General features: G+C 33.4%; 3 protein-coding genes across 3 annotated transcripts; 1 reads left to right on the forward strand and 2 right to left on the reverse strand.

Annotated features, from left to right (window-relative positions):
* Nucleotides 1–288: 288 nt before the first annotated feature.
* On the forward strand, nucleotides 289–2,146 carry LOC133180278 (uncharacterized). Its single transcript, XM_061314821.1, has 3 exons — nucleotides 289–493; nucleotides 1,559–1,612; nucleotides 1,756–2,146. The coding sequence occupies exons 1-3, from the start codon at nucleotides 305–307 to the stop codon at nucleotides 1,990–1,992; spliced, it is 480 nt and encodes a 159-aa protein (XP_061170805.1). The 5' UTR covers nucleotides 289–304; the 3' UTR covers nucleotides 1,993–2,146.
* Nucleotides 2,147–15,423: 13,277 nt separating this feature from the next.
* LOC133180269 (probable phosphoglycerate mutase) lies at nucleotides 15,424–20,914 on the reverse strand. Its single transcript, XM_061314810.1, has 6 exons — nucleotides 20,706–20,914; nucleotides 19,335–19,544; nucleotides 18,921–19,004; nucleotides 18,200–18,298; nucleotides 16,592–16,700; nucleotides 15,424–15,956 (listed from the first exon to the last, which is right to left on the reverse strand). Exons 1-6 carry the CDS (start codon nucleotides 20,832–20,834, stop codon nucleotides 15,835–15,837), a joined length of 753 nt encoding a protein of 250 aa, XP_061170794.1. The 5' UTR covers nucleotides 20,835–20,914; the 3' UTR covers nucleotides 15,424–15,834.
* A 947-nt stretch (nucleotides 20,915–21,861) lies between these two features.
* Nucleotides 21,862–24,757, reverse strand: LOC133180557 (mediator of RNA polymerase II transcription subunit 4-like). Its single transcript, XM_061315042.1, has 6 exons — nucleotides 24,692–24,757; nucleotides 24,154–24,275; nucleotides 23,621–23,736; nucleotides 23,308–23,452; nucleotides 22,237–22,386; nucleotides 21,862–22,044 (listed from the first exon to the last, which is right to left on the reverse strand). The coding sequence occupies exons 1-6, from the start codon at nucleotides 24,754–24,756 to the stop codon at nucleotides 21,878–21,880; spliced, it is 765 nt and encodes a 254-aa protein (XP_061171026.1). The 5' UTR covers nucleotide 24,757; the 3' UTR covers nucleotides 21,862–21,877.
* Between the last annotated feature and the right edge of the window lie 50 nt (nucleotides 24,758–24,807).

The following is a 24,807-nucleotide window of genomic DNA, read 5'->3' on the forward strand; positions in this document are numbered from 1 at the left end:
TATACTGAAAATTGATGTCTTCTGCTACTTTTTAAGAAAATACTTGAAAATGCACAAATTTATGACGTCACTATTGGCATTTAGGAGGTCATATACGCAAAACGATCTTCAGGACCTTATTGCAATGTCTTTGAATAATTTAGAAAGCATGAGTTCTAATTTCCCACAACGATTTCATATTTATATAAAAAAGAAATACAGGTTCAGATCTCTATTGAAACCGTACCTTCTTTACTTTTCATTTCCTTATCATTCGCTAATTTAAGATTCTTTTGACGTTTTAGGACGTTTGTTGAACCAGACCATGCTCTGTAAATTCTGGATTCAGGTATTGGTTGCCGTAAGCCTATTGACAGTTTCATTTGGTCAAGTCAGTTTCTCTACGAGCTGGGGTAGTGGGAAAAGGTCCTCTAATACAGCTCCATTGGTCGACGACATCTGTTTGACTAAGACAGATACGAAATTATTGTACGATTTAATGAGGGTTATACAGGTAAGTGATAATGTGTTTTTCCTCAATTCACTTCAATGTTTGCGAAAGGGAATATAATAGAAAATAAAAGTATTGATCCGATATTGTGCGGTATTGCTGATTAGTTTTACACATTATTATTCTGTCATTTCAAAAATAAAATTCTCTTTAAGTATTTTGTTTACCAATCTTCGTTCAATATATCGTTGCACATGTCTATGAAAACATATCATCAAATTAGTATACAATGGGTTTGGAGATCAAGTCTTCCAACAATCTATATTAGCAGACCTATTTTTGTATTTATTTTGAGGCAGAATTTATTCGGAGACTTCTACAAGAAAAGAAAGTATCTAGCTGTGGCCCTGAGTTCAACATTTATACATATCGACGACGTTTTATCAATTAACAATATTTATTTTCATTCCTACGTTGATTCGATATATCCCTTTGAACCCGAAAGAAAAGATAACAGTCTGACACATCTGTTTCATATAAGGATATTTTACAAGAAAAAGACATTAATGCTAACCTAACAACAAATCTTGACGATAAACGTGATGACTTCAACTTTTCTATCGTCAACTTCCATTATTTATGCAGCAATATACTTTTGTCAACTGCACAGAGGGTTTATGCCTCCCATATGATTCGATACGCAAGAACATGCTCTACGTACGAACAATTTCTAAAATGAGGCAAGCTTCTGACAAATAAGTAGATGAAATAAGAATATTAATAGTCTCGTTTTCAGTCAACATTTGGAAATGTCTAAGGTCGATATAATGACCTTGTTAGCGAGTACAATCTATCATAGAGTCGAATGTTGACTTACGTTTTTTCACACAAATTGTTAGACCTTTATTTTCACACTGATTTTTTCGTTTGCACAATCATGACAAGGAGCATACGGAGGGTGTAACCAGTCGACACGGGATGCTTTCTGCTCTATGGCACCTGATCCCACTTCTGATGTTTTTAGAGATCCGTGTTGGCTCTGCTCCAAATTTGTATTGTTTCAATAGACTTTTGAGCTTGATTACTGTTCTTTATCTTCATATCTTCATATTTTCTTCTTACATTCAGAGGCAAGCAGAACGCATAATTGCCTGCAGTCGCAATTACGATGAATTGAAGCGGGTATGGTATGTAGTAAGCAATATCTGCATTTTAACACTCTGAACTATTTTATCTTAATATCTATGTGGTTAGTTTACAATTTTCATTTAACATTAAATAAAAGAAACGCATTATAAATCGAATATCTTTTTGGTTATTTGCAGACTCTCTCACATATCTGGAGGACAAACGTCATATCCTCTACGTCATATCCTCTATGCAATTTTAAACGAGAATACGAGAAAGAAGAGGAACAATCATTAATTTTGCGACAAATACTTCGAATTTTCTATCAAAAATTTTATTTCCAAAAACAAACTTTTTTAGAATATTTGCAAGCAGAGCAATCTGGAAGGTGGTTGTGTTATTTTTGGAAAAGTTCACAACTGTTATCAATATAATGAAGATGAGATATGAATTATCATGCAATTTCAAAATTAATTAATGATAAGACATGTAACATACATGTATGTAAATGATGGAACGTCTGTATATTATTAATTCTTGGAAATCGTATGTTATTTCTTTAGTGCTATATATATTTGTTTTTAATATCTCTCGAAAGAGTCTTTTGAGTGGATCAATTTATCATTTACAATTGATATTACATACCTTATACATCTAGTTTTATATAGTTTTTGTTTAAAAACCATTCATTGCCAAAGATAATTTTACGTCATACTAGTATTTTGTTTTTAATTAGCAGGAAAAAAAATAATGATGCCAATTTTTGTAATTCAACTATCAACTGTATTGAATATTGGCATTCACACTCTAAAATAAAAGAAGCTCAAAACCTTATGTTAAATTTAGAATAAAAATCGTATAATTTTGTATGTTGTTGTTTTATTTGTCTTTGTCAAGGTCACAATCTGAAGAACTAAGCATCAATACTTTGCCCATAGCGTAGCCACATGAACAAAAACTTCTCTTTTTAAAACATGTAATAAAGCTTACAAAAGTGAAAGGTTTGAGAATTGAGATCAACATCACTTCTCATGGTGATATCTGCAAATGCAAAGCCATTTGGAAATTAAGATACTGAAGAATCTGAAAACCCTGATTGGAAAAAAATGAATTTATTCTATAGTATGTTGTTGGCTATGACTTTATATGTGTCATGATTTTGACTCAAATCATTTATGAAAGGTTTGAGTCAATGAACAATCAGATGCAGAAACTGTGTCTGGCCATTAATTTTTAACCCTTGACTGGAATGAATTCAAAATTTAGCATGTTGTTGCTAATGATCATTTTGTGTGTGAAGATTTTGAATCAAGATCATATCTCAAGATGAACCTACACCATTCAGTCAACTGAATGGTGACAAAAGTCTGAAAAGGTCACTGAATGCCAGAGCTCTGTCATTCAGTCATCTTTCAGTATACTTTCAGTCACCCTTCAGTTAACTGAATGGCAGAGTTTCATCCTGTGATATCTCAAAGATTAATGAGGTTCTGAAGTTTAAATGCCTCCCCAATTCCCAAATATACCCAAGACTATTATTATTTTACCTTGACTACATGAACCTGAAACAAAAATGTAAAATCATGACTTATCCAATGATTGAGGACATCTAAGGTATTCAGATTGCATGTATTTTGATTGACGGTTCAAAGTTCGTGACTGAACAAGATTTGCATCATAATCTCAACATCTCATCTTTGAGATTTGACCTGATGTCAAGCTTATCAGCTTAGTTTGAGGCCATTCATATCAAGAGTTGCAGAAATATGGTTGAAAATATTCTATTGATATCTCATTGCTTGAACTTTACCTTTGAAGGATGGAACTGAGTGAAGATAATGACAGATCATGGACAACAACATAATGAAGTTTGAATTCATTCCAGTTAAAGGCTAAAAAGTTCTGACCAAGAAACAGGGGTTGATTTTGCATTCTGTAAATTAATCCAATAATAACATGGTTTAATCATGTGAGATTTACCAGTAAAAAGTTGGGGGGTTTTTTTCATCTTAAAATTACACTTAATACCACAGTGACTGCAATATTCTAACAAAAAAGATCTATAGCAACAGAGATACTGATGAACCCGGTTTTTATTAATATCCCACCTTGTAGTAAAATACACGAATGCATTACTGCACCTTTTATCGTTATCTTCACCTTTTTCATTTAAAGAAAATATAGACAAAATCTGTACGACTGAATGACTTTACCATCGAAAGTATCGGCCTGCACTGCGCCAACAACAATGGACTTAATCACTAAACGCAACCTGGTCCTGCTATATACAGATATAGGGTACATGAGTCACTCAGGTGACCTATTATTATCTGTTATCGTCCGCCGTCGTCCAACGTCCTTCAATCATTGTTTGTCTGTCGTAAATTTTGAATATTTTCAGCTTTTTATTGTATCTATTTCAGCCAAAGTTGGTACAAAGAATCTACTAATGTGTATGAAGGAGGACAAAAATTGTAAATTTCATGGTCTCTGACTCCTTTGGACCTGATGGGTGTGGCCAAACCATTAAAATTAGAGCAATCTCCAAAAGTCGTTTTCTTTACGCAATGAGTCCTTTACCAAAATTGTAAAACTCATAGATCCTGAGTTTAGGGTCCTGGCTGCAGGATATGGGACAAAGCTAGTCATACTGAAAGCTATTAGTTCCATGTGTATCTGTTTAGTATTTCCCATGAAGCAATTTGTATTGTAGGTATTATTTAGCAGCATGCCATAATTCAAAAATCACAAGAGAGTTCCTCAGACGAAATGTGGTTTTTGCAATTCCTGGAACAGTCCTGATTCACAACCAAAGAAAACATTTGGGATCAGATAAAGAAGACCAAATCTTACTCAAAACATGCCAACAACTTATAAATTAAAAGATAAGTGGAAATCACTCTAGCGAGAACGGTGCTTAATTCCAAAATAAGTTCTCTGATAACTTAGCATGTCTTAATGCATTGAGGCTATTATCCATTCAAAAAAGGGGAGCAATTGCAACTTATTACTAAAAGTTATTATCAATTATGAATATAAAAAATAAAATAGCAAAAGTCATTATATTTCTGTTCACAAAGCATGTTAGGTTAAAAAGTTTTTTGAGCTGTAATGATGTGCTTTATCTTCTTTCTCCTGGACATCTAGGAGACAAGCTGCATAAAGACGGTAATGAATATATCTCACCGAACGCTTCCAGGTGGGGCCAAAGTGGTCATAGCCTGAGAAACTTATAACTATCAGGTGATCGGGGCCTTTTATTTGTACAAACAGACAAACATACCCAAACCAATTTGTGTCCTCATGCTGGAGAAGACATAATTACCAGATGTCCCTTTAGTGTGTTTCAAGGTACTAAAATGTGTAAGTTTCTAATTTTTATCAATCATTTGCATTCATTTCCTTACGACAAACAAATGTTATCAATATTAGTTTCCATCAATTATACTTTTTTATTATACATACAATTTATCGTTTATCACAAAGCCGGTTTACTAGATCGGAATTATTAGGGAGGGGTCATGTAGAACTGAGGTTTCTATAAATTCTTTTAAAGCTATAAACCACATGTAACAACTTATTTGTGTGTATACATGTACTCTTATAATCAAAATAATCATATGAATTTCCTTTTTTTATTGCCCCGTAATCGAAGACTCGGGGCATATTGCTTTGCTCTGTCCGTCCGTCATTCTATCTATCTGTCTGCCTAGCTGTTTTTCTGTCTGCCTGCTCGTCTACAAAACTTTAAGGGTGCTTGGACACATATTTGAAGTTAATATTTTCTCATATTTTCTGTATAATATCACGACTTATATATCGCAATAGCATTTCACACGAAAATATAATAAAAACTGGAAATCTGGAAATTATTGGAACTACGAATTCCGGGACGTGTTTGATTAACACATCTTTGCACTTATCCTGGTACACAAATTTCAACCTTATCCTTAATATTTAAGAAAAGAAGCGATTCTGTCATAACCGAATAGTACATCTATAATCCAGAAAATTCAGAGTAGAAATGTTCGAAAGCAAAACCAACTCATCAGTATTGTCAGTCCGTGTTCTGTGATGTGTACAGAGTTTAACAAATTGGACACACCCGTGAAACGTAAACTGTTTTTGTAAACAGGGCACGAGCTCTGTTATTGTTAATGTTTACGATTCACCGGGTGTGTTCAATTGTTAAACTCTGCACACACCACTGAGCACGGACAAGTTTACAATACTGTGAGTGGGTTTTTGCTTTCGAACATTTCTACTCTGAATTTTCTGGGTCATAGTTTTAATATTTTTCATTAATACACAACAAAATTTCCACTTTTCTTAAATATTAAGAATAAAATTAAAATCTGTGAAAGCGCAAGGATGTATCAATCCAACGCGTCCAGAAATTCGAAGTTTTGATAACTTTGAGATGAAATAAGATTTTTATTATATTTTAGTATGAAATGCTGTAGCAACATATAAGTCATGAAATTATACAGAAAATTTGAGAAAATATTAACTTCAAATCTGTATCCATGCACCTTTAACCTCATAAGCTCATAAGTTTTGATTGGTTGGAGCTGGGGCTTTCAAATTGCACATCACGGTGCGCAGCACAGTTGAGGCTGCAGTAAGGAGGCGGGGCCTAATTTATACGGGAAATGCTTACTATGACATCACTCAAAAATATAAGTTCTTCAAATTATGACAAAATGAAATGATTTGCTATTTTAAACTGTTGCATAGCTTTAAACTACATCAATACTAGATATTGCATGCATTTTTGTAGCTGGTTAAATCCCACACATCAATATAAAAACAATTCACTGATCGCAATGCACTTGTCAATGTGACGTCATATCGTAAAATTTGACGCAGTTTGTATGCAGTGAGAGGCGGATCAAGTTATATTTCATACAATGAAAAATGTATTTTGTAATTAAATAAAATATTATTTGCAGATATATAAGAGGTCATTAACTTGGATGCGATGTCTATTTTATGAATTTATTAATATACTTACCGTACATTCACTAGACAAGTGAAACTGCCGTATATTTGTATGCAAATTCATTGAAGGGTAATAGAAGGGTAGTAATAAATCGATATATTGCAGGGGCATACCCTCAATGAATTATGACAAGCTTTTACACATAAACTCAAGGAGTATGAAGATATTTGAAAAGTGCTGCGAACCTGTTGAATTCTTGCAAATGAATTAATTATATCTATATTTAATGTACTTGACCAGCGAAATATTCAATATACGGTCTAACAAATGTAATTTTAACAATCAAATAGTAGAATCTATATAGGTTCGCAGCACTTTTCACAAACTACAAAGAGTGTTGAAAATAATTATAAATTAAACTTAGATTTTTAACTTGGTTATGCCCTTGCAATATTGGAATTTATAGATGACCTCAATGCTTCAGGTATATTTGCTAAAATCACGTGACTGCCAAATCTAATTGTCCTCGACATGTAGTTTTCAACCACATTGCATTTCTCCGATAATAGCAAAGTCCTAAAAAGAATCGCCCATCCTTGGAAAGAATATATTTTCTATCTAAAAAATTCGCCGATATTTCCATTTGGCTCCTTAACTGTACTGCGTGTATTTCTTGTGATCTTTCTCGGGTACCAACATATTTGACCTCTTGACCTTGACCTTGGAGTTTGACCCACTTTTAAAAATGTTACCGAACGTTAACCATGACCAAAACTTTTGAACCATTGGTGCAAGGGTTTTATTCCTCATGTGTATTTATTGTGATAAAACCTTTTCTACGATACAAATATTTTTAACCTTGGCCTTGGAGTTTGACCTACTTTTAAAAAATTCTTATCTTGACCGTATTTTTTGAATGGTTGGGGCTAGGGCTTTCGTATTTCACAGGCGTATTCCTTGTGACAAAACCTTTTCTTAAGGACATCCTCAACGTACATGTAAGCGTATTTTACAATGTATCTTTCCCACTGATAATTTCCCGAGATATTCTAATTCATAGTACCATCAGATGTCCTTCGACAAAAAATCAGCATACATTACCAAAAGCATCGAAAAGATAACAAATGATAAAAATCCTTGTGTTTTCTTAAAAATTTTGAAAAATTAACAAAATATAGTTTAGCTAGTATTTCCTATATATTTCATTCAGAGGAGATGCTCAGCATTATCAGGATAGTAAAACTGCACAAAGTCCATTCAATTATTAGAACTCTTAAATTATACAGGGAATAAGAAATTAAAGTTTAAAACTACATTGCGTATGTCCTTAAATACCAATATTTTTTACCTTGACTTTGGAGTTTGACCTACTTTTGAAAAACTTTAAAATTGGCCCTAACTTTTGAACGGTTGGTATGAGGGCTTTCGTATTTCACAGGTGTATTCCTTGTGACAAGTCCCTTTCTTAAGTACCAGTGTTTTTTGACGTCATGATGTAGAAATTAAAGTTTGACCGACTCTTGAAAAGCTTTTAAAAAAGCTTTAACTTTCTGAATTGTTGTTGCATATATCGTTGTTTTCATATTACACAGGTATATTCCTTGTGACAAGACCTTTCTTTCGGTACCACCAATGTTGATCTTTTGACTTTGACCTTGGATTTTGACTTGCATTAGAGAAATTTTTACTTTCGCCATGAGCTGCCATATGGGGGCATCATATTTTCACAAACGCATTCTTTTAGTGCTCCATTACTTTCAAATCCCTTTAAAAGCTTTTTAACGTAACAACTTTCTACAAATAAAAACAACTTTGGATTGTGTTTAAAAATAAGAAGAAAATATACACTGAAAGTAATTTGATGATCAAGAAAAAAAATATTTTCCCTTATCTAGGAGAGGAAGATGTGGATGATTTTTAACTTTGCGATCTTTGATGATGTCATAAATCAGCCTTGCACATACCCCATATGTCAAGGATGACCTCATTTTACGAAAAAAATAAGTTTATCAAAAAATATTCACTTCTGCACTAAGTCATACATATGGAAACTCACTAAAGCCTATTGGGCTAATTTATGTAAAACATTAATTTTATGGATCCTTATAAGCGTAACTCCTTAATATATCCTATATTCATAAAACACTTTAATACGTATATTTTAACACTCTTCAAAACTCAGGGAATGAAAATCACTTCGCTATAAGCGAGATTCATTATAAGCGCGTTCGATGTTACCGTGTTTTACTGTGAATTTTAGGTTTGGGGTTATTATTATCTCGCATGTTATTCAAATCTCTTGAACATCATTTTGGTTTACTCATACTAATTTATGCATTCCATCTATAATACTAGTAAGTATTCCGATATGACGCGATAAATTTCGTGTTAATTCGCAAAAGTTTCAGTTTATAATGTTTAAGTTCAATTGGCGGTGATAAATTTGCAATGAAAGTTCATTATAATCACTTTACTTTTGAATACTCACGAAAATTAAGCATATAATGTTCAATTTTAATTTGTTTTCTAAATCCCCAGTGAAAGCTCCTTGAAGTACATATATTAGTAGATGTATAAGGAACAAAGAATCTACCGCCTTAATAATTCATGCTATCGGAAAGCAAAGATATTAGATTCATTTCTCATTTCCGAATTAAAAATTTATACCCTGTGATTTATGGTCGTGCAAATGAGTATATTTCTTCTTGAAGCAGGTTGGATACATATCCAATAATATCAGATAGCAACGGCGGTCTGTTACATGCATTCAAATTACTATGTTTATATCTAACTGTGGAAGCTAATTACTTATTTTTCAATTTGTTATAGATGAAAAAAGCAAACTATTTTTGTGCTGCAAAGGTGGAATAACAACACCAAAATGTTTTAGATCTGATATTTATAATGAAACATCATTACAAAGTTCAAACAATGACGAATGCGTTGTCCTTAGTTTCATTCAGAACGTTTTGCAATGACACCTGTAGGAATGAAGGTGGATTATCATTGAAAATCCTAACCGTTTAGAGACAGCTTCTTTGCATTGAGGCGTTATCTACACTAATTAAACAGTTATCTCTGAACAGAGTGCCTTCCTAATTTGGAACAATATTATATTTCGTTCAAAACCAATTCTATATATTTTTTATTAATACAGATAAAACGCAATGTTTATGAATTATATTATATTTCATACCTTTGTTGCTATAAGAATAAGACAAAATTATATTTCGGGACATATTGCAAAACTAGCAATATTGACATTTTGTCATATGTAGACATTTCATTCGGGTATATGTACGAGGGGTTATCAAAAAATTCGTGGACTAGCACCACAAAATTAAAACCGCTTAAGGTACATCAATGAATTTTCAAACATTTATTAAGTATCATCTTTCTATTTACATAATAAATTATAAATCATAAAATTTATTTTTTAATAAATTGTTAATGTTTTTGTAAGCAATGGTATGTCCAGGCGGAGCAACCTCAAACATGACGTTTTTTTTTCTGAGTGTAACTAAGAAAAACTTTTGATACGAGCATTTGTCATCCAAAAATCTCACTTATGTGGTATGAACAATTATTCCGTAAAATTTGCAATTATTACCTCATGCATTTTGTAAGTTCTATGAAATTTTATTGTAAATTTTATATTATATTATATAAGGGGTTAAAAATGACGACAAAGGGGGGAGGGGTTTCTTTTTCCAACAGTCTATAATGTTTCACCCCTGCAAAAATGTGTATAGATCTAAGAAAAGTTAAAACGGGCTACAGAGAAATAAATTGCATCCAGAGTACTTTTGAATGCCAAAAAAATTACGAGAGAGGAGAGATGTACAGTTATTCCCGATTGTAGTCAGAATGTCCAAAGTCAGTCACGTCGAAACATGTGGGTAGATATTGAACTCCTACAAGCAAATTATGCTGGCATAATGAAGTAAGGATCTTTCCCTTTATGTAAAGATCCATTTACAATATTATATGCATTGAAATCATCTGTTCGTGACATTGTAAAGTCATATCAACAAGACGGGTTTAAGTCTTTACATAACTCCAGGGAATATCGTCAAATTAAGTGTATGAGATAGAGAAAGCGGACATTAAGAAACAATGACGTCATCGGACATCATGAAACTAAACATCGGGTGATCATACAATGTCTTTTTTATTTAAAGATAATTTAGCAAATTATCAAATTAGCAAATTATCAACGTATTAAACTAAAATTTCTTAAACTTTTGTTTTTTACGTTCGTTCCTTATAAATTTTGTAAACACAGACTACATAATATTAGTTTTATCGCATCAGTCCACGAACTTTTCGATAACCCCTCGTATGAATTGAAGAACATAAGATATAATAATCTGAAATCAATAGTAAAAATACTTTGATTTACTCTAGTGAAAACTTTAATGATTTTAGTGAACTAGAATGAACCATAGATTTTTTTTGTTGCCCAGGGCGTGCTTCTTTATCAGTCGACCTGTTTTTATATTCCTATGAAGCAGCTTTGATTTAGAAACATCTACATGAGAAAGAGAAAACACTTGTTTTTACCTTCAACCTTGATATATATATATATATATATATATATATATATATATATATATATATATATATATATATATATATATATATATATATATATATATATATGGACGACATATTATCAAACAACAATAGTTACATATACAAATGTACTCCCATTCATATGCTTAATCGATATATACATGTACAAGTGAACTTGAAATAAAAGACACCACAGAGTCTGCCACATCTGTTTCATATTTGGATGTGTAACTGACTGTGTACGATAAAGGCCAACTAACAACTAAATTGTATGACAAACGAGATGACTTAGCTTTTCCATCAACTTTAATTATTTATCTAGTCATATTCCGCTATCACGAGATATGATTTTACATTCCCAACGTATTCAATACTCAAGAGCATGCTCCGAGTACGATAATTTTTTTAACCGAGGCAGGATACTGACAGATAAGTAGATGTTACAGGAATTTCAATAACATCGTTTAAAGTCAGCATTTCGTAAATTCTATGGTCGTTATAATGACCCTAATTGTTAGTAACCTATCATTGGGTCGCATTTGGACTGACAAGCTTCATACCAATTGTTAAGCATGTGCTTTTATACTGAAATCAACTATTAAGTGTTTCGTCTAGCCGATCAATACATAGGGCTCACAGCGGGTGTTACCGGTCAACAGGGGATGCTTACTCCTCCATGGCTCCTGATTCTCTGGAATTTCCAGGAATCCCTGTTTTATGCTCTGTTGACAGATGTGTATTGTTTATATTTTTTTTTGAGATCGATCACTGTTCGATCCGTTATTTTACCTTTTGCAGCATAATCAATAGAGCCCTGTCCAACCTCCAAAACCTCTAATATGGGCAGTGAATTTCCAAGTTTTGGAAGAGACATCCTTGCTAAGTTTAGCCATGCAATTAGTTTGTCAAGTAAAAATCAAGGGTATAGAAGAATAATTTTAAAGAATTCTTGCATTTCCTCAATATAATTCATAGACCTCCACCCTAATTCCAGAACCCCTTACCCAGAATTTCACAATATTGGAAGAGGCACCCTTCTTCATCTAAACCATGCATTTAATTTGTTTGCTTAATACCCAGGAACAGAAAAGAAGATTTTCAAGTAAATAATACATTTTCACTATATAATCAATAGATCGCAGTCTAAACCAATCCCTGATCCAGGGAATGATGAATTTTAAAAGAGGTGCTCTTGCTCATCATAACCATGCACTTAAATTGTCCTCTAAAAATACAGCGGGAGGGAAACTTTTTTTAAAGAATGTTTGCATTTGCAGTATAAAATTAATAGGGCCCCGGCCTAATTCCAGAATACCTGACCCAGGGGTCAAGAATGTCACAAAATTTCACAATTTTGGTGGACGGCTCAGTGCTAATTACAATCAAACCAACAGTTTTAAAACTTTCTAATAATTAGGAGTAAGGAAGAATACTTTCAAAGACTGCATTAATCCGGTATAAATCTGACTCAATGGGGGTGGGGACCAGGAAGTTAATATTTTTTGTTTCCCTTTACATGATGGCATGCTAATTTTTTTGGATTAAATTGGCTAAGTGGTTTCCAGAGAAAAAAACTGAAAATATTCAAACATTAACACACGACGGACGACGACGGACGAAAACAGATAGCAATGGATCACTTGGGTGGCTCGAGTGACCTAAAAAGTATTTTCCTTTTAATTTAGTATTGAAAGTTAGTCCAAAAGAAAGGAACCTCTCCCCTCCTTTTCTTTATGGCTATATCCAGCCCCATTGGCTGAAAAACGATGATCCAATGATATGTGCATGTTATACAAAGATCGTAATATCAATGCTAAGAAACCTATAAAATGTAGTATTTAAATTATCTTTAAAAATGCGACAGAACTTAAATAAATGAACTTTTCCACAGAATTAAATTAAGCATAAACTTATTGTGCTCTACAAATACCGATCGTTTTCTTATTATTAAGCGAATATTTATTTTTTTTAAGGAAGGTGAACTGAAGATTACGCTTTTGCACTTATAAATATCGGATAATTTTCGCGTGTGTAAACTGCTTTGCATCAACTAAATAGCGGAAATCCCCACCTCGTTAACTCGAATTGGAGTTTCCAGCTTCACTTAATGGCCGTTAACTGTGATGGGCACAGCTAATGTTCGGCGGTTTACTTTGATTCCAATAATTCATGTTTTTCTTTTCGTTTTGATATTATGTTTAAAAAAGCTACACATTTTTCATTTCTCCCGGAAAAAGCTTCTCTTACTTTCAGGTTAAGCTATTTTATCTTTTTCTATGGGGGAGATTTCCCCCATTTACGTTCTTCTGTTTCTTTGAAAAAATAACATTTATTTTGAAAGTGTCTTTGTAAACAATAATTATCATAATTTTTAATTAGGTTCCAAATTAGTCCCAAATCTGATTATGGCTTAATTTGGAAATACAGAAATGCAATTAAAGATGAAAAAATAAGTTTTCGTTGAGTACAAAGTAAATAATAGCTATTCAACAAGTGCACAGAACGTGAGCTATGGGAACTTTCTTGTTAGTTAAAAGATGAGAAAAATAAATAAATATAACCTTCCCCTCACCCCCCCCCCCCCCCCCCCACAAATAGATATATTTTTCGCGTTAAAAAAAATGTGATATTCAGTGCTAATAAGAATTTTTCTGTATTTGTCAGTTTGATTTCCTGTTAGATGAAGAAAATTATCGATTATGTGTAAAAGACATTAAATATTCAAAAAAAAAAAAAAATCTAATCAAAGTAGTGACGTACACTGACTCAAAGAACATGTTTAATTTCTGTTCAAAATAAATATATATATGGAACTTCTGAAAGATATTTATTTTTAGTTGAAGTGATTTACCTACTATAAGTAGTATTATTCAGGTGTGGGAAATAAAAGTCATTTTAAGTATGCGGGCTTCCTAGATATGCCATGCATTAAAAACATTATGAATGATGTAGGTAGTTTTACGATTTGAAACTTGGTGCAAAAGTATTATTATTTCAGTAATAAATATGATACATTCACAATAAAGGAGGTTCGCCAGTCAATTTGTCTACTATTTGAAAACATCGTTGTAACGGGTATACAATAATAAAACAAGTATCCATTTCAAAGGAAATGGTCGTGAAATGTATTTACAGCTTCTTGACCGATTTATTTCAAAAGTACAAAATAACACGATATAGAAAACGTATCGGTACACCATGTGATAAATATACACGTGTAGAAGTAGACTGCACAGTCTTCCTTGCTTTATCAAACACGTAAAATAATATGAAAATTCCAGAAACCTGCACAACAAATGAAGTAGTCTGTCGTATTTATCGCCAACTTCACATAAACTTAATAATTGAATTTGAAGATATCAATTCATGTATGCATGCAACAATTCAATTAAAGATTAGTTGAAGTATTGCCATCTTCATTTGAATTATTACGCACATTAATTAACTGTGCGCAATTGAATTATTACCATTTTCACAATGATCATCTATTATATTTGTTATTATCTATTATATATCTATATATTTTCCCCAATGATTATCTATTATTTACATGTATGGAATCTTATAAAACACACTTCTTGAAGAAATCAAGTCGGACTTTTCGCTATTTCTTTTTGTACGAGTTATCATTCTTAAACTTGTGCAAAAGTTTTGTTTTCCATAAATTTCTTAGGAGAGTATGGTTTAATTCAATTAATACCTTTCTCTAAAAAGTAATTATTGTGTGTTGGTATTCAATTTTTTTTTCTCTAGATGGGAGAGGGTCTAAAAAGCAGCTGCATTCCAACCCCTCACTGGAAAGCTCCTGTTCTTGAACATCATGGTAGCTTAGTCGGTAGAGCACTCTCTCCCTGATCGGAAGGTAGGTCTTGGATTCGAACCTCGGCCATGACTGTCGATAAAAAATAGGTAGCAACTGTTCCTTCCCCCAAGCGCTTGGCACTTTGAAGTGAAAGTTGCTAGTCATTTGGAGGAGACCTTATTAATAAATAAAGAACCCTCACTGCTCAATGGCCCCGAGTGCCAAGTAAAGGGCTAAATTTGAAGCCCTTCACCGGTATATCGGTATGGTGATGTCTGTATATGAGTGAAAAATTCTTGAATTGGATGTAAAATAAAATACAATCAATCCTGTTTCTTGCATAGTGTTCATAAATTATTCATCATTACCTCTTATATTATTGCAAGATAAACACTATATAAATGCTATCATAAATTTCATTTCATTACAGTGAAATAAAATACTTGAACGTCCTTCTCTGAATAAATAAATGTACTGTCAAACTATTAATAAAGAAACAACAGGAAATTCTTTTTTTTTTCCCCTCGTAAAACAAATCTGAAGAAATTATTTAAGACCTTTTTAGTACAGGTTTATTTAAAAGCAATGTCAACAGTCTGCAAAACATATAACAAAAAACCATAATTGTCCAAATGATTCTACTCATGTGGTTGTTATAAATGTAACATATAACTGTATCACATTTTATTTTTTAAAAATCATAATTCTGGGGAGAAAACAATCAAGTATTATGGCAGAAAATGTTTTATCAATTCTCATCCTAGAAAAAACTACTTTAACATAGTTTTGTACTTAGAAGTAATTGACACTATTATGAATTAAAAGGCATTATAATACATTACAATATACTAAACCTCTTCTGTAAAATGGGACACAAAACAAAATTCTAAAGATAAATTAAATACGCAACAGTCAAGCACTAACTGGAAATACATACTGGGGTTATGACCTCTGAACTTATTTTGCTTTTCCTTGATTGGCTACCCTCTCCATGGCAGCCTTGACCTCTGCTTCATCAGCCAGGTAGTAGTCTTTCACATACTTCATGTTTTCATCCATTTCAATCACCAAGGGGATTCCTAAAAACATGGAATTTGTTTAGCTTGAAGAAAAAAAAATCTTACCAAGACATTTAAAAATAGTTTAGTACAGATTATTATACCTCTACTGATTTTTCCCTATATAAGATTAGATGTGATTTATTCCCTAGAAATCATTATGAATGGACTAATCCCCGTGCGTTAGTCAAGCGAGCTAATCCCTGCTTCGAAAGCTAATTCCCGGTTATTCGTAATCCTCTAAATATTACTTTTACATTGGTATGATATGTGAATGGACTAATCCCCCTATGTGTTAGTTCAGTGAGCTAATCCCTGCTTTGAAATCACGCTATCTGAATCCTCTAAATTTTATGTTTGCATCGGTATAATAAAACAGTTAAAAGTATATCATTGCAGGAGTTAGCAAGATTCCAGTTCCCCCCGACCAGGGCTATTTCCCTTGGCTTCGCCTCGGGAAATAGTCCTGGCCTTGGGGAACTGGAATCTTGCTAACTCCCTCAATGATATACTTTAACTGTATACTATCAGTGTTTATATCTGAAGGGATACTCAGTTCTGGGTAAGAGAAAAACTAGTACAAGGTATCAGTGTTTACCTGTAGGGATATTGAGTTCTGGGTAAGAGACAAAACAGTTCAATGTGTCAGAGTTTACCTGTAGGGATGTTGAGTTCTGGGATTTCCGCATCAGGAATGTTCTTGAGGTACTTGACCAATGCTCTCAGACTGTTTCCATGAGCTGAGATTAGCACCCTTTGACCAGACTACAATATAAAACAAAAAAAAATTCTACTTATCAGAGTTCAACACTAACTTTTAAAACATACACTATAGTAGCCTGCAGGGCTAGGAATTTTAAATTCCAACTAGCCTGTTTATGAATACTTGTCCAGCAGTCAAAGGCTGATGGCCGAGTTGCAAAGCAATGAGGGGGGTAGGGGGGTAGGTGTAGGAGGGGATTCCCCTGCTGGTGGGGGTATTAGGAGCCTCCCCCAGAAAATTTTGAAAATAAAGAAGCCAAATCCTGCATTCTGGCTGTATTTTAGGGCAAAATTACATCTTTAAATGTAAGTAAAGATATTTTTCCTTATTGATATTTTGTAAACCACACTTTAATTCAGCATCTACATCAGTGGTTTTAGCCATCAGTGCATTAATTGTATTCTAAGTTTTTATATCATTGGTGATAAATATTTTTGATAGGTCATCCCAAAACAATGTCTGGCAATAGAAAAGTTGACAATCTAACTTTTCTGACGACAATTCAAAAGTTATATTCCTTAAACCTTGATAACAAATTTGGAATTTTTTATTTTATGAATGAATTTTTACAATTGCTTTAAGTGAGTGTATGCAGTATCTTACATTTCAGTAACCCTGCAAGACAAGCTTGATGACTTGTTTAGCAGCCTGACCTCACTTTACAGTTGTCCTGGGTTAGCGGGCTACCGTTAGTTGCATCATCCATACTAATTTAGTGCAGGTAGGGCTTTTAGTTATATGTACTTGGGAATGGACCTGCTCCAAAAACTTTAACCTGGTCACTCATCTGGAAAATGTAGATCAGATCCAGAATCCAAAGCAAGTGTGGTAGTGTCAATCCCTTGATGCATCATTCATGCTAGTTTACACCAGGTAGGGCTTATAGTTATTTGGGAATGAACTTGCTCCACATTAACCTGACAATTCACCTGGAAAATCTAGGTCAGATTCAGCATCCAAAGCATTTGTGGAAGTGTTCATCCGTTGATGCATGAACCATGCAAGTTTGGTCCAGGTAGGGCTTAAAGTTACTTGGGAATGGACTTGCTCTAAAAACTTTAACCTGGTCACTGACTCTTCTGGAAAATCTTGGTCAGTTCCAGCATCCAAAGCAAGAGTGGTGGTGTCCATCCGTTGATGCATCATCCATGCAAGTTTGGTCCAGGTAGGTAGGGCTCATAGTTACTTGGGAGGGACTTGCTCCTAACCGGGACTAAACTTTAACCGGGATGCTAAAGCTAACGCGAATGCCTGGGGTATAGCATAAGCTCATCTTGACTTCATCGAGGTGAACTAAAAAGAGTGTGCTAATATTTCAAGCATCTACGAAGAGTAGTTGCTGAGAATACAGCAACAGAAATTAGTTACAAACAGACAGACATGCAAGGGTAAAACAGTATACAGTAAATAGTATACCTAGAAACTACTTTTGTTTGGCTGTCTGAGTTCATTATTATGCTTATTTTGCATTGGTATGCACACTATACAAACGTAATATTACCTTAATGGTTGGAACTATGATATCATGCCAGTATGGCAGTACTCTGGCTACTGTATCTTTTAAGCATTCACAGGCTGGGACAACTGTGGCATCATATTGCTGAAAAAAATGAATATGTAGAAATAGAATAAACAAATATTTCAAGTTATTTTGTCAAAGATAAAACTACAAATGATTAAAAAAAAATTGATTTCTTCATAAAGCTATTGTTTTATTGAAAGGTGTGATTAGAATAATCACATGTAGGGCAGGAGTGAGAGACATAAAAAGCTAGAGAAGTGGGTGGGGCTTTGGATCAAGTATGTGCATTTACAGAATCATGTAAATATAAGTAATAACTGTCAGTTTATTTTTGTTTTATGATGATCAAGGAATTGGCTTGTGTGATGATTCTATACATGAACGCTTTTGATGCAAATTATCACGCAAGCCAATTGCTTGATCACATCATAAAAAGATATAATAGTTATGTAATTTAGAGTTGCATTGTATAGATAGGGATAGGTGTACTTAAATGTGCATGTACTTTCTGGATGATAATCAAAACAAAACACACCACAAGCTTATATATATAAAATATCTATTTAGTTACTTACACTGAAATGCCTATCACTGTACTTAAATGTTCATGCACTTTCTGGATGATAACTTAAACAAAACACAAAGCATGCTTGCTGGAAGACAACTCTAGTTCTATGAAATATCTATTATAGTAACTTACACTGTAACGCCTATCATTAGCTGACCATCTTGGATCTGAGGGTTCCAGTGCTGGAGGTGGAGTGTCATAGGACCTACGCCAAATCTGGAAGGCAAAAAAGCTTTTAACTACACTACAAATATAATCTGCACAATCTTTCTGTTCCCAGTTCATCAATATCTTAATGGTCTTATATATCTTGTTTGTTGCATTTTAGGTAAATAGTTCTAAATTTTTTCATTTGTACATACTGCCATCAATATAGTATTTCTCTCATTTGACAATTGTATTTTAACTATGCTGTGAAAAACTTCCATTGAAAATTGTGACAGAATATGTAGCGTTACTTAACATCACACAGAAAAAAGTACATCTACAGCAGTAATTTTTTCTCAGTGCATTCTAATAACATTGTTTCTTCCATTGCTACAATACCTTCACTTGGGCCTCCCCATATTTTTGTGCCGTCTCTGATTTGTTTAATCCCTGCAGTGCTCCGTAGTGGCGCTCATTCAGTCTCCAGTGCCTGTGGACTGGAATCCAATGAAGATCTAATTCCTCCTGAACCATATACAGTGTTTTTACGGCTCTCTTCAGAACACTGGTGAATGCTATATCAAACTGATAACCTTTCTCTTTTAACATCTGAAATAAAGCAAAGATATGGTCAGAAATGTCAAATTTTTCTTTTGAAAAATGTGAAAATAACAAACAGTGATCACACCATCATTCTTAAATGTCCACAAATTAGGTCCGCAGGACAATTATCATTTCAATGTTTAGAACATTCTATCTAACTTCCGAAATATGTGCCAGTATTTAAATTCTAAAACGCCATGTACTGGCACATATTACATTTGAAAATTATATTGAGATATTGAACAGGTCCAGTACAATCAGTACATTAAACTACGTAGCTAGAATTACCTACCATAGCTTTATTTAGCTACCTCAGGTAGCTTTAATTAGCTATTTCAATGCAACTTTTCACAATTTTGCTTTTTTATTTAAAAACGACAAAAAATCGCAAGTATATGAATACTAATATTTATAGCGAACGCAGCAAGCAGCGCGAATCGCTGCTCACACTGCGAGCTCTAATGACAATGCCTGGGCGAAGAGAAAATTCGGACTTGCACATTGATCCAAATGATTTTATTTTCCACAGTAATTTCTGGACCTAGAGACGGGTCTAATTAAATAGCAAATAATACACAAAAAAGGTGTATCTGTGCTTGCTCCAACGATCGCACTGTCAGCATATTACGTCGGTTTTTTAAAAAAGCAATCCAAAGCAGAGATAGTTTAAACATTGCTGCGTTTGATCCCTTTTAAGCAAATTGTTTGAGTAAATGTAAACAACTCTGCATTTGGTGAGGCATGGATAAGTATGATTACTTCACATTCTGCTGAATATTTACCAATCATCATGTTAACCAGAACTGGTTTTCTTTGTTATTTCATTCAAGAAGTAACTGTTTGGTCACAAATTAACTGTTGTATATAGCCCCAAAACTTGGAGAACTTTGACTGCAATTGCGCAGAAAAAACACACTTCCAAGAGTGATTTTTTCATGCATTGTTTTTAGATGAGTTTACAGTTGAAAATTATCACTGCATCAAAGTGCAATTTTCTGCACATCCATGACATCCGAGAAAAATTCTAATTTAAGAAATAAGTTTGAATTGGTAGCTAATTAAAGCTACTTCAGGTAGGTAGGTAAAGCTATGTAGGTAATTCAAGCTACGTAGCTAAATCTAGTGTCTGTACCAGACCTGTTGAATAGAGAAAACTCGAGTTTTTACCTTTCCTGCATTTTGTGCCTCAACAATTCCAGTCTCAGACAAGTCAGCGTCATGCCAACCACAGAAAAGATTTTTCTTATTCCACTCGCTTTCTCCGTGACGCACACAAACTAATGTGTACTTGGCCATTTTTCCTAGCCAATGGAAAATACAATATTCTTCCTTTGCCGGTTGGTGTCAACTTGACCTTGAATGCAAGTGGCCTTGAGATTCTAATATCTAACCAACACGGGGCCCAAATCCGGATTTATGTTAAATGCGAAAAACGTAACGGTCATAGAATCCGTATAGCTAGTCTGAGGTAAAACTTTATGGTCCAGCTTTCAATAAAATAAAATAAAATAAAATAATTTTAAAATGGTCAATAAACGTTAGTAATGTACTATATTTTTTTCCATTGGATAAAAAATCCATGAGGATACAGTATTAAGCTGAAGAATTTTAATTTATATCTCATTTACAGAAGTGCAAATTCATTTTTACAGTGAAGTATACTATATTCTAGCCTGATAAAAAGAAAATAGGAAAAGAAGAGATGAGGTAGAGGAAATTCTCTTTTAATTACTAGTCAAGGTTTAGGTAGAAAACCTTGCCTTTGCTAGTCAATTTTATTTAGCTGAATCAATATAGTGTTTTATTACAAATGTTAAAAAGTTTTAACACTATAAATTCACTTGGATATATTAAAATCGGCTAAGCCTGCTACATGTACCTTCATTGGTTAGACATTTTCCTCTCCCTTCTCAAGGCACACACATATATATTCCCTATTCATGAATTCAATCTAATTAAAATTAGATCTTCAATCTGCTCCAACTAGATCGCTACACAAAGTTGGAGCGGATCAAAGATCTAATTTTAATTAGATTGTCACAAATTTGTATTGTTTGTAGTTTGTTTTTGCTTTTTAAGATTGATTTCTGTTTGTTATCTTCACCTTTTAAATACAATTAATGAAACTCACAATTAATCCCTCGTCTATATAGTGAATTTGAAGTCCTTACCCTGATTAACAAATTCTGGAGTTATCCTGTCAAACAACAAATGTATAAACAGACAAACTGACACACAGCATCTCACACAGACAGTGAAATATGCTGCTGTAAAACATCAATATTCTGAAGAGGAGTCTTAAATAAGGAACAAGACACAACAGTAAGGTATAACAGTTTTTATTCATCACTGGATAAACTACTACTGGACGAGTCACTGGACATGAAACCCACGTCCTCTGTCTCTGTTTTGTGTCCTTTCATGTCTGATAAAATGTGACTCCCACTGGCCCCCAGACCAAGTTCTGTTGATGAATGCCACCCCGAGGATGAAGTAGGAGTACCATCTATTAAAAAAAAATGCATAATCCCTACTAAATGGGTCCTCTTTTGTATTTTTAAGTTTTCCCCATTTTATAGAGGTTAAAGAGAGACAACTCTGTATTTAACAATTGAATATGACAAGCCAATTTAGTGAAAAATTTTCATTGTAAAAAATAAATCAATGTTTGTATTTCATACACATTATTTATACTGACCTGTTTGAGCCCCACTCCTGTTACTAGATATAGGATCCCCATAGGAGCCTTGTGATTGCAAAACAGGGGTATTTAAGGGGAGATCACCAGCTTTTCCTAGAAATCCAAGTCTCATTTCAAAGTCTGTAGGATAGGGCCTTCTGGGATCACCTTTTGAAAAGAATAATCTGTGACTAACAAATTTTTTCCTTAATGTCATGGACTAGTGAAAGAAAGTTTCATTCAATATGCTTGCATAAAATCATTGAAATATTGATAATCTATGTGTGAAAAAGAGAAAAGAAAAAAATCAAAGGATTACTTTACAATATATGTAAACATATTAATAGAAATAAGTCAACTCATGAACAGTTTACATTTTCATAATTTCATATTTGGTGGGTTATAGCAAGGAAAATATTGTAACCGTATGATATTTCTGAGATTTGAAATTAAAAAGTGTACAAGCATGATACAACATATATCTAGAGCACCAAAATGGTCTTACACATGTATAGGTCATGTCTGAGAAACTATTAAAACAAAGATACATGTACTGACTACATTATCATGTTTTATGACGAATTAATTGACCTGCATATATTTAAGACTTGGTACTTAACTTTTTAACAAACTTCTATAAGATTTCAGATCCTATCTTGTCATACCCCTACCGAGATGCGACATTTCTGTACCTACCTGGGGCCCATGTTGGCAGTGAAGCTACAGCATTACTAGGACTGATTCCATGGGCATGTACATACCTGGGACCCATGTTGGCGGTGAAGCTACAGCATTAGTAGCATTGATTCTGTGGACATGTACATACCTGGGACCTATGTTGGTGGTAAAGCTACAGCATTACTGGCACTGATTCTGAGGGCATGTATGTACCTAGGGCCCATGTTAGTGGTGAAGCTACAATTGGCACTGATTTTTTGGACATGTACATACCTGGAGCCCATGTTAGTGGTGAAGCTACAGCATTACTGTCACTGATACTGTGGCCATGTACATACCTGGAGCCCATGTTAGTAATGAAGCAGTGAAGCTACAACATTACTGTCACTGATTTTGTGAGCATGTACATACCTGGGGCCCATGTTGGTGGTGAAGCTACAGCATTACTGGCACTGATTCTATGGGCAAACTTGATCAGTTCTTCAGATGAGATTTTCTTTTTGTTTGCCTGATTAATAGCTGTCAATTTCTGTTTGGCTTGATATATTGCAGTAGACTGTAAAATTTAGATGATATACAATTCTCAACAAATGATAACAACTAAAACTGAAAACAGAATCAAAATTGTTATTAATATTTTGGTACATCATACACAGCATAAATATTCATTAATAGAACTGTATGATTTTAAAATTACTGCAAATGGAAAATATATGTCACATACCAGAATAGTTTCTGCTTCTTTGAGATTCTTTTGTAAATGTTTGATCTCTGCGTCTCTTTTGTCAACCTCTGTCCTCAGTTCATCTATGGTCTTCTGGATTTCTGCTTGTTCCGCAGCTTTAAAAAATGTAAGTAACGAATACATGAAATACCTATCTTTTCAAATGATCTCTCTCTCACTGTACCTGATAAATTCCCAATTTGGTCAATTCCAAATTTAATTTCAAAGAGACAACAAATACCCAGCTGCTACATTATTAGATTTGATGGAGCATACCATATAAAGCATATTCGAAAATTATGTGATCATTTTTCATGTTTATATGCAATTTACAATGCACCAATATATCAAAAATGTTCAATACTGGTAATAACTGCATAATGCATGAGCTTTTTGATTTACAATAAAATAAGGTGAAAAGATATTAGTGTATCATTAATAAAATTCTGTGGGTGTAAATATGTACAGCACTTTGAAAACAAAGTGTGCAGAAAACTTTATATATATCAAGTAATTAAAATGATCTTTGATACCTAATTTTAAAGTTTCTTTAATTTCTTTGTCTTTCATTGTGACCAACTCAACCAAAGTAACAGAATCCATTGCATCTGGCTTTTGTTGACCCTTTGGTGTAGCTGCCACTTCAAACAGTTCCCTGGAAAATAAATAGAACATTAAAAAATGATGAGATAATTCCAATTTCGACTCTAAATTTCACAATTTTTTTTCTTTGTCTAACTAGATACAGAATCATATTTTTGTGTAAATGAACAATTGAGGATTAAATTTCGATATTTCATATGCCCTCCAGACTGAATTTCATAACTTTTACACAAATTAAAAAAATATTTGCACAAATGCACTAAAATAGCTTCAGTCTATCTTGAATACACTAGCTTAATAAGCTGTGTAGCTATTTAAGCTATATATTGTGATGGAAATAATGAAAAAGAACATGTGAATTCCTTTTGCTGCACTGCAGGTGTAACTTTTATCATATCTAATTAATCAAATTTTGCTTTACATATCATTAAAAAAAAATCATAATTAAGATTCAACTCTTTTCAATACTTAGAAATGAGCTCAACATCTTCTATGAGTGAAAGCAACTTCTGCTTTGTACTGATCTCTGCCATGTTTCATCTATTTACAGTCCTGTCCAATGAAATAAAATTTTTCAAAGATTG

The sequence above is a fragment of the Saccostrea echinata genome, unplaced genomic scaffold (genome assembly GCF_033153115.1).
Source record: "Saccostrea echinata isolate AGI-Se365-2 ecotype Australia unplaced genomic scaffold, CSIRO_AGI_Sech_v1 ptg000006l, whole genome shotgun sequence".
Lineage (NCBI taxonomy): Eukaryota > Metazoa > Mollusca > Bivalvia > Ostreida > Ostreidae > Saccostrea > Saccostrea echinata.

What these genes read in the sequence shown, in the direction of transcription:
- LOC133180278 (XM_061314821.1), top strand. Translation starts at nt 305, where the DNA reads ATGCTCTGTAAATTCTGGATTCAGGTATTGGTTGCCGTAAGCCTATTG. An exon ending in ATTTAATGAGGGTTATACAG is followed by an intron (nt 494 to 1,558) that starts GTAAGTGATAAT and finishes TCTTACATTCAG; the next exon opens with AGGCAAGCAGAACGCATAAT. An exon ending in ATTACGATGAATTGAAGCGG is followed by an intron (nt 1,613 to 1,755) that starts GTATGGTATGTA and finishes GGTTATTTGCAG; the next exon opens with ACTCTCTCACATATCTGGAG.
- LOC133180269 (XM_061314810.1), bottom strand. Translation starts at nt 20,834, where the DNA reads ATGGCCAAGTACACATTAGTTTGTGTGCGTCACGGAGAAAGCGAGTGG. An exon ending in AGGCACAAAATGCAGGAAAG is followed by an intron (nt 19,545 to 20,705) that starts GTAAAAACTCGA and finishes GCTTTATTTCAG; the next exon opens with ATGTTAAAAGAGAAAGGTTA. An exon ending in ATGGGGAGGCCCAAGTGAAG is followed by an intron (nt 19,005 to 19,334) that starts GTATTGTAGCAA and finishes TTTGCCTTCCAG; the next exon opens with ATTTGGCGTAGGTCCTATGA.
- LOC133180557 (XM_061315042.1), bottom strand. Translation starts at nt 24,756, where the DNA reads ATGGCAGAGATCAGTACAAAGCAGAAGTTGCTTTCACTCATAGAAGAT. An exon ending in GATGTTGAGCTCATTTCTAA is followed by an intron (nt 24,276 to 24,691) that starts GTATTGAAAAGA and finishes TTTATTTTCCAG; the next exon opens with GGAACTGTTTGAAGTGGCAG. An exon ending in TAAAGAAACTTTAAAATTAG is followed by an intron (nt 23,737 to 24,153) that starts GTATCAAAGATC and finishes CATTTTTTAAAG; the next exon opens with CTGCGGAACAAGCAGAAATC.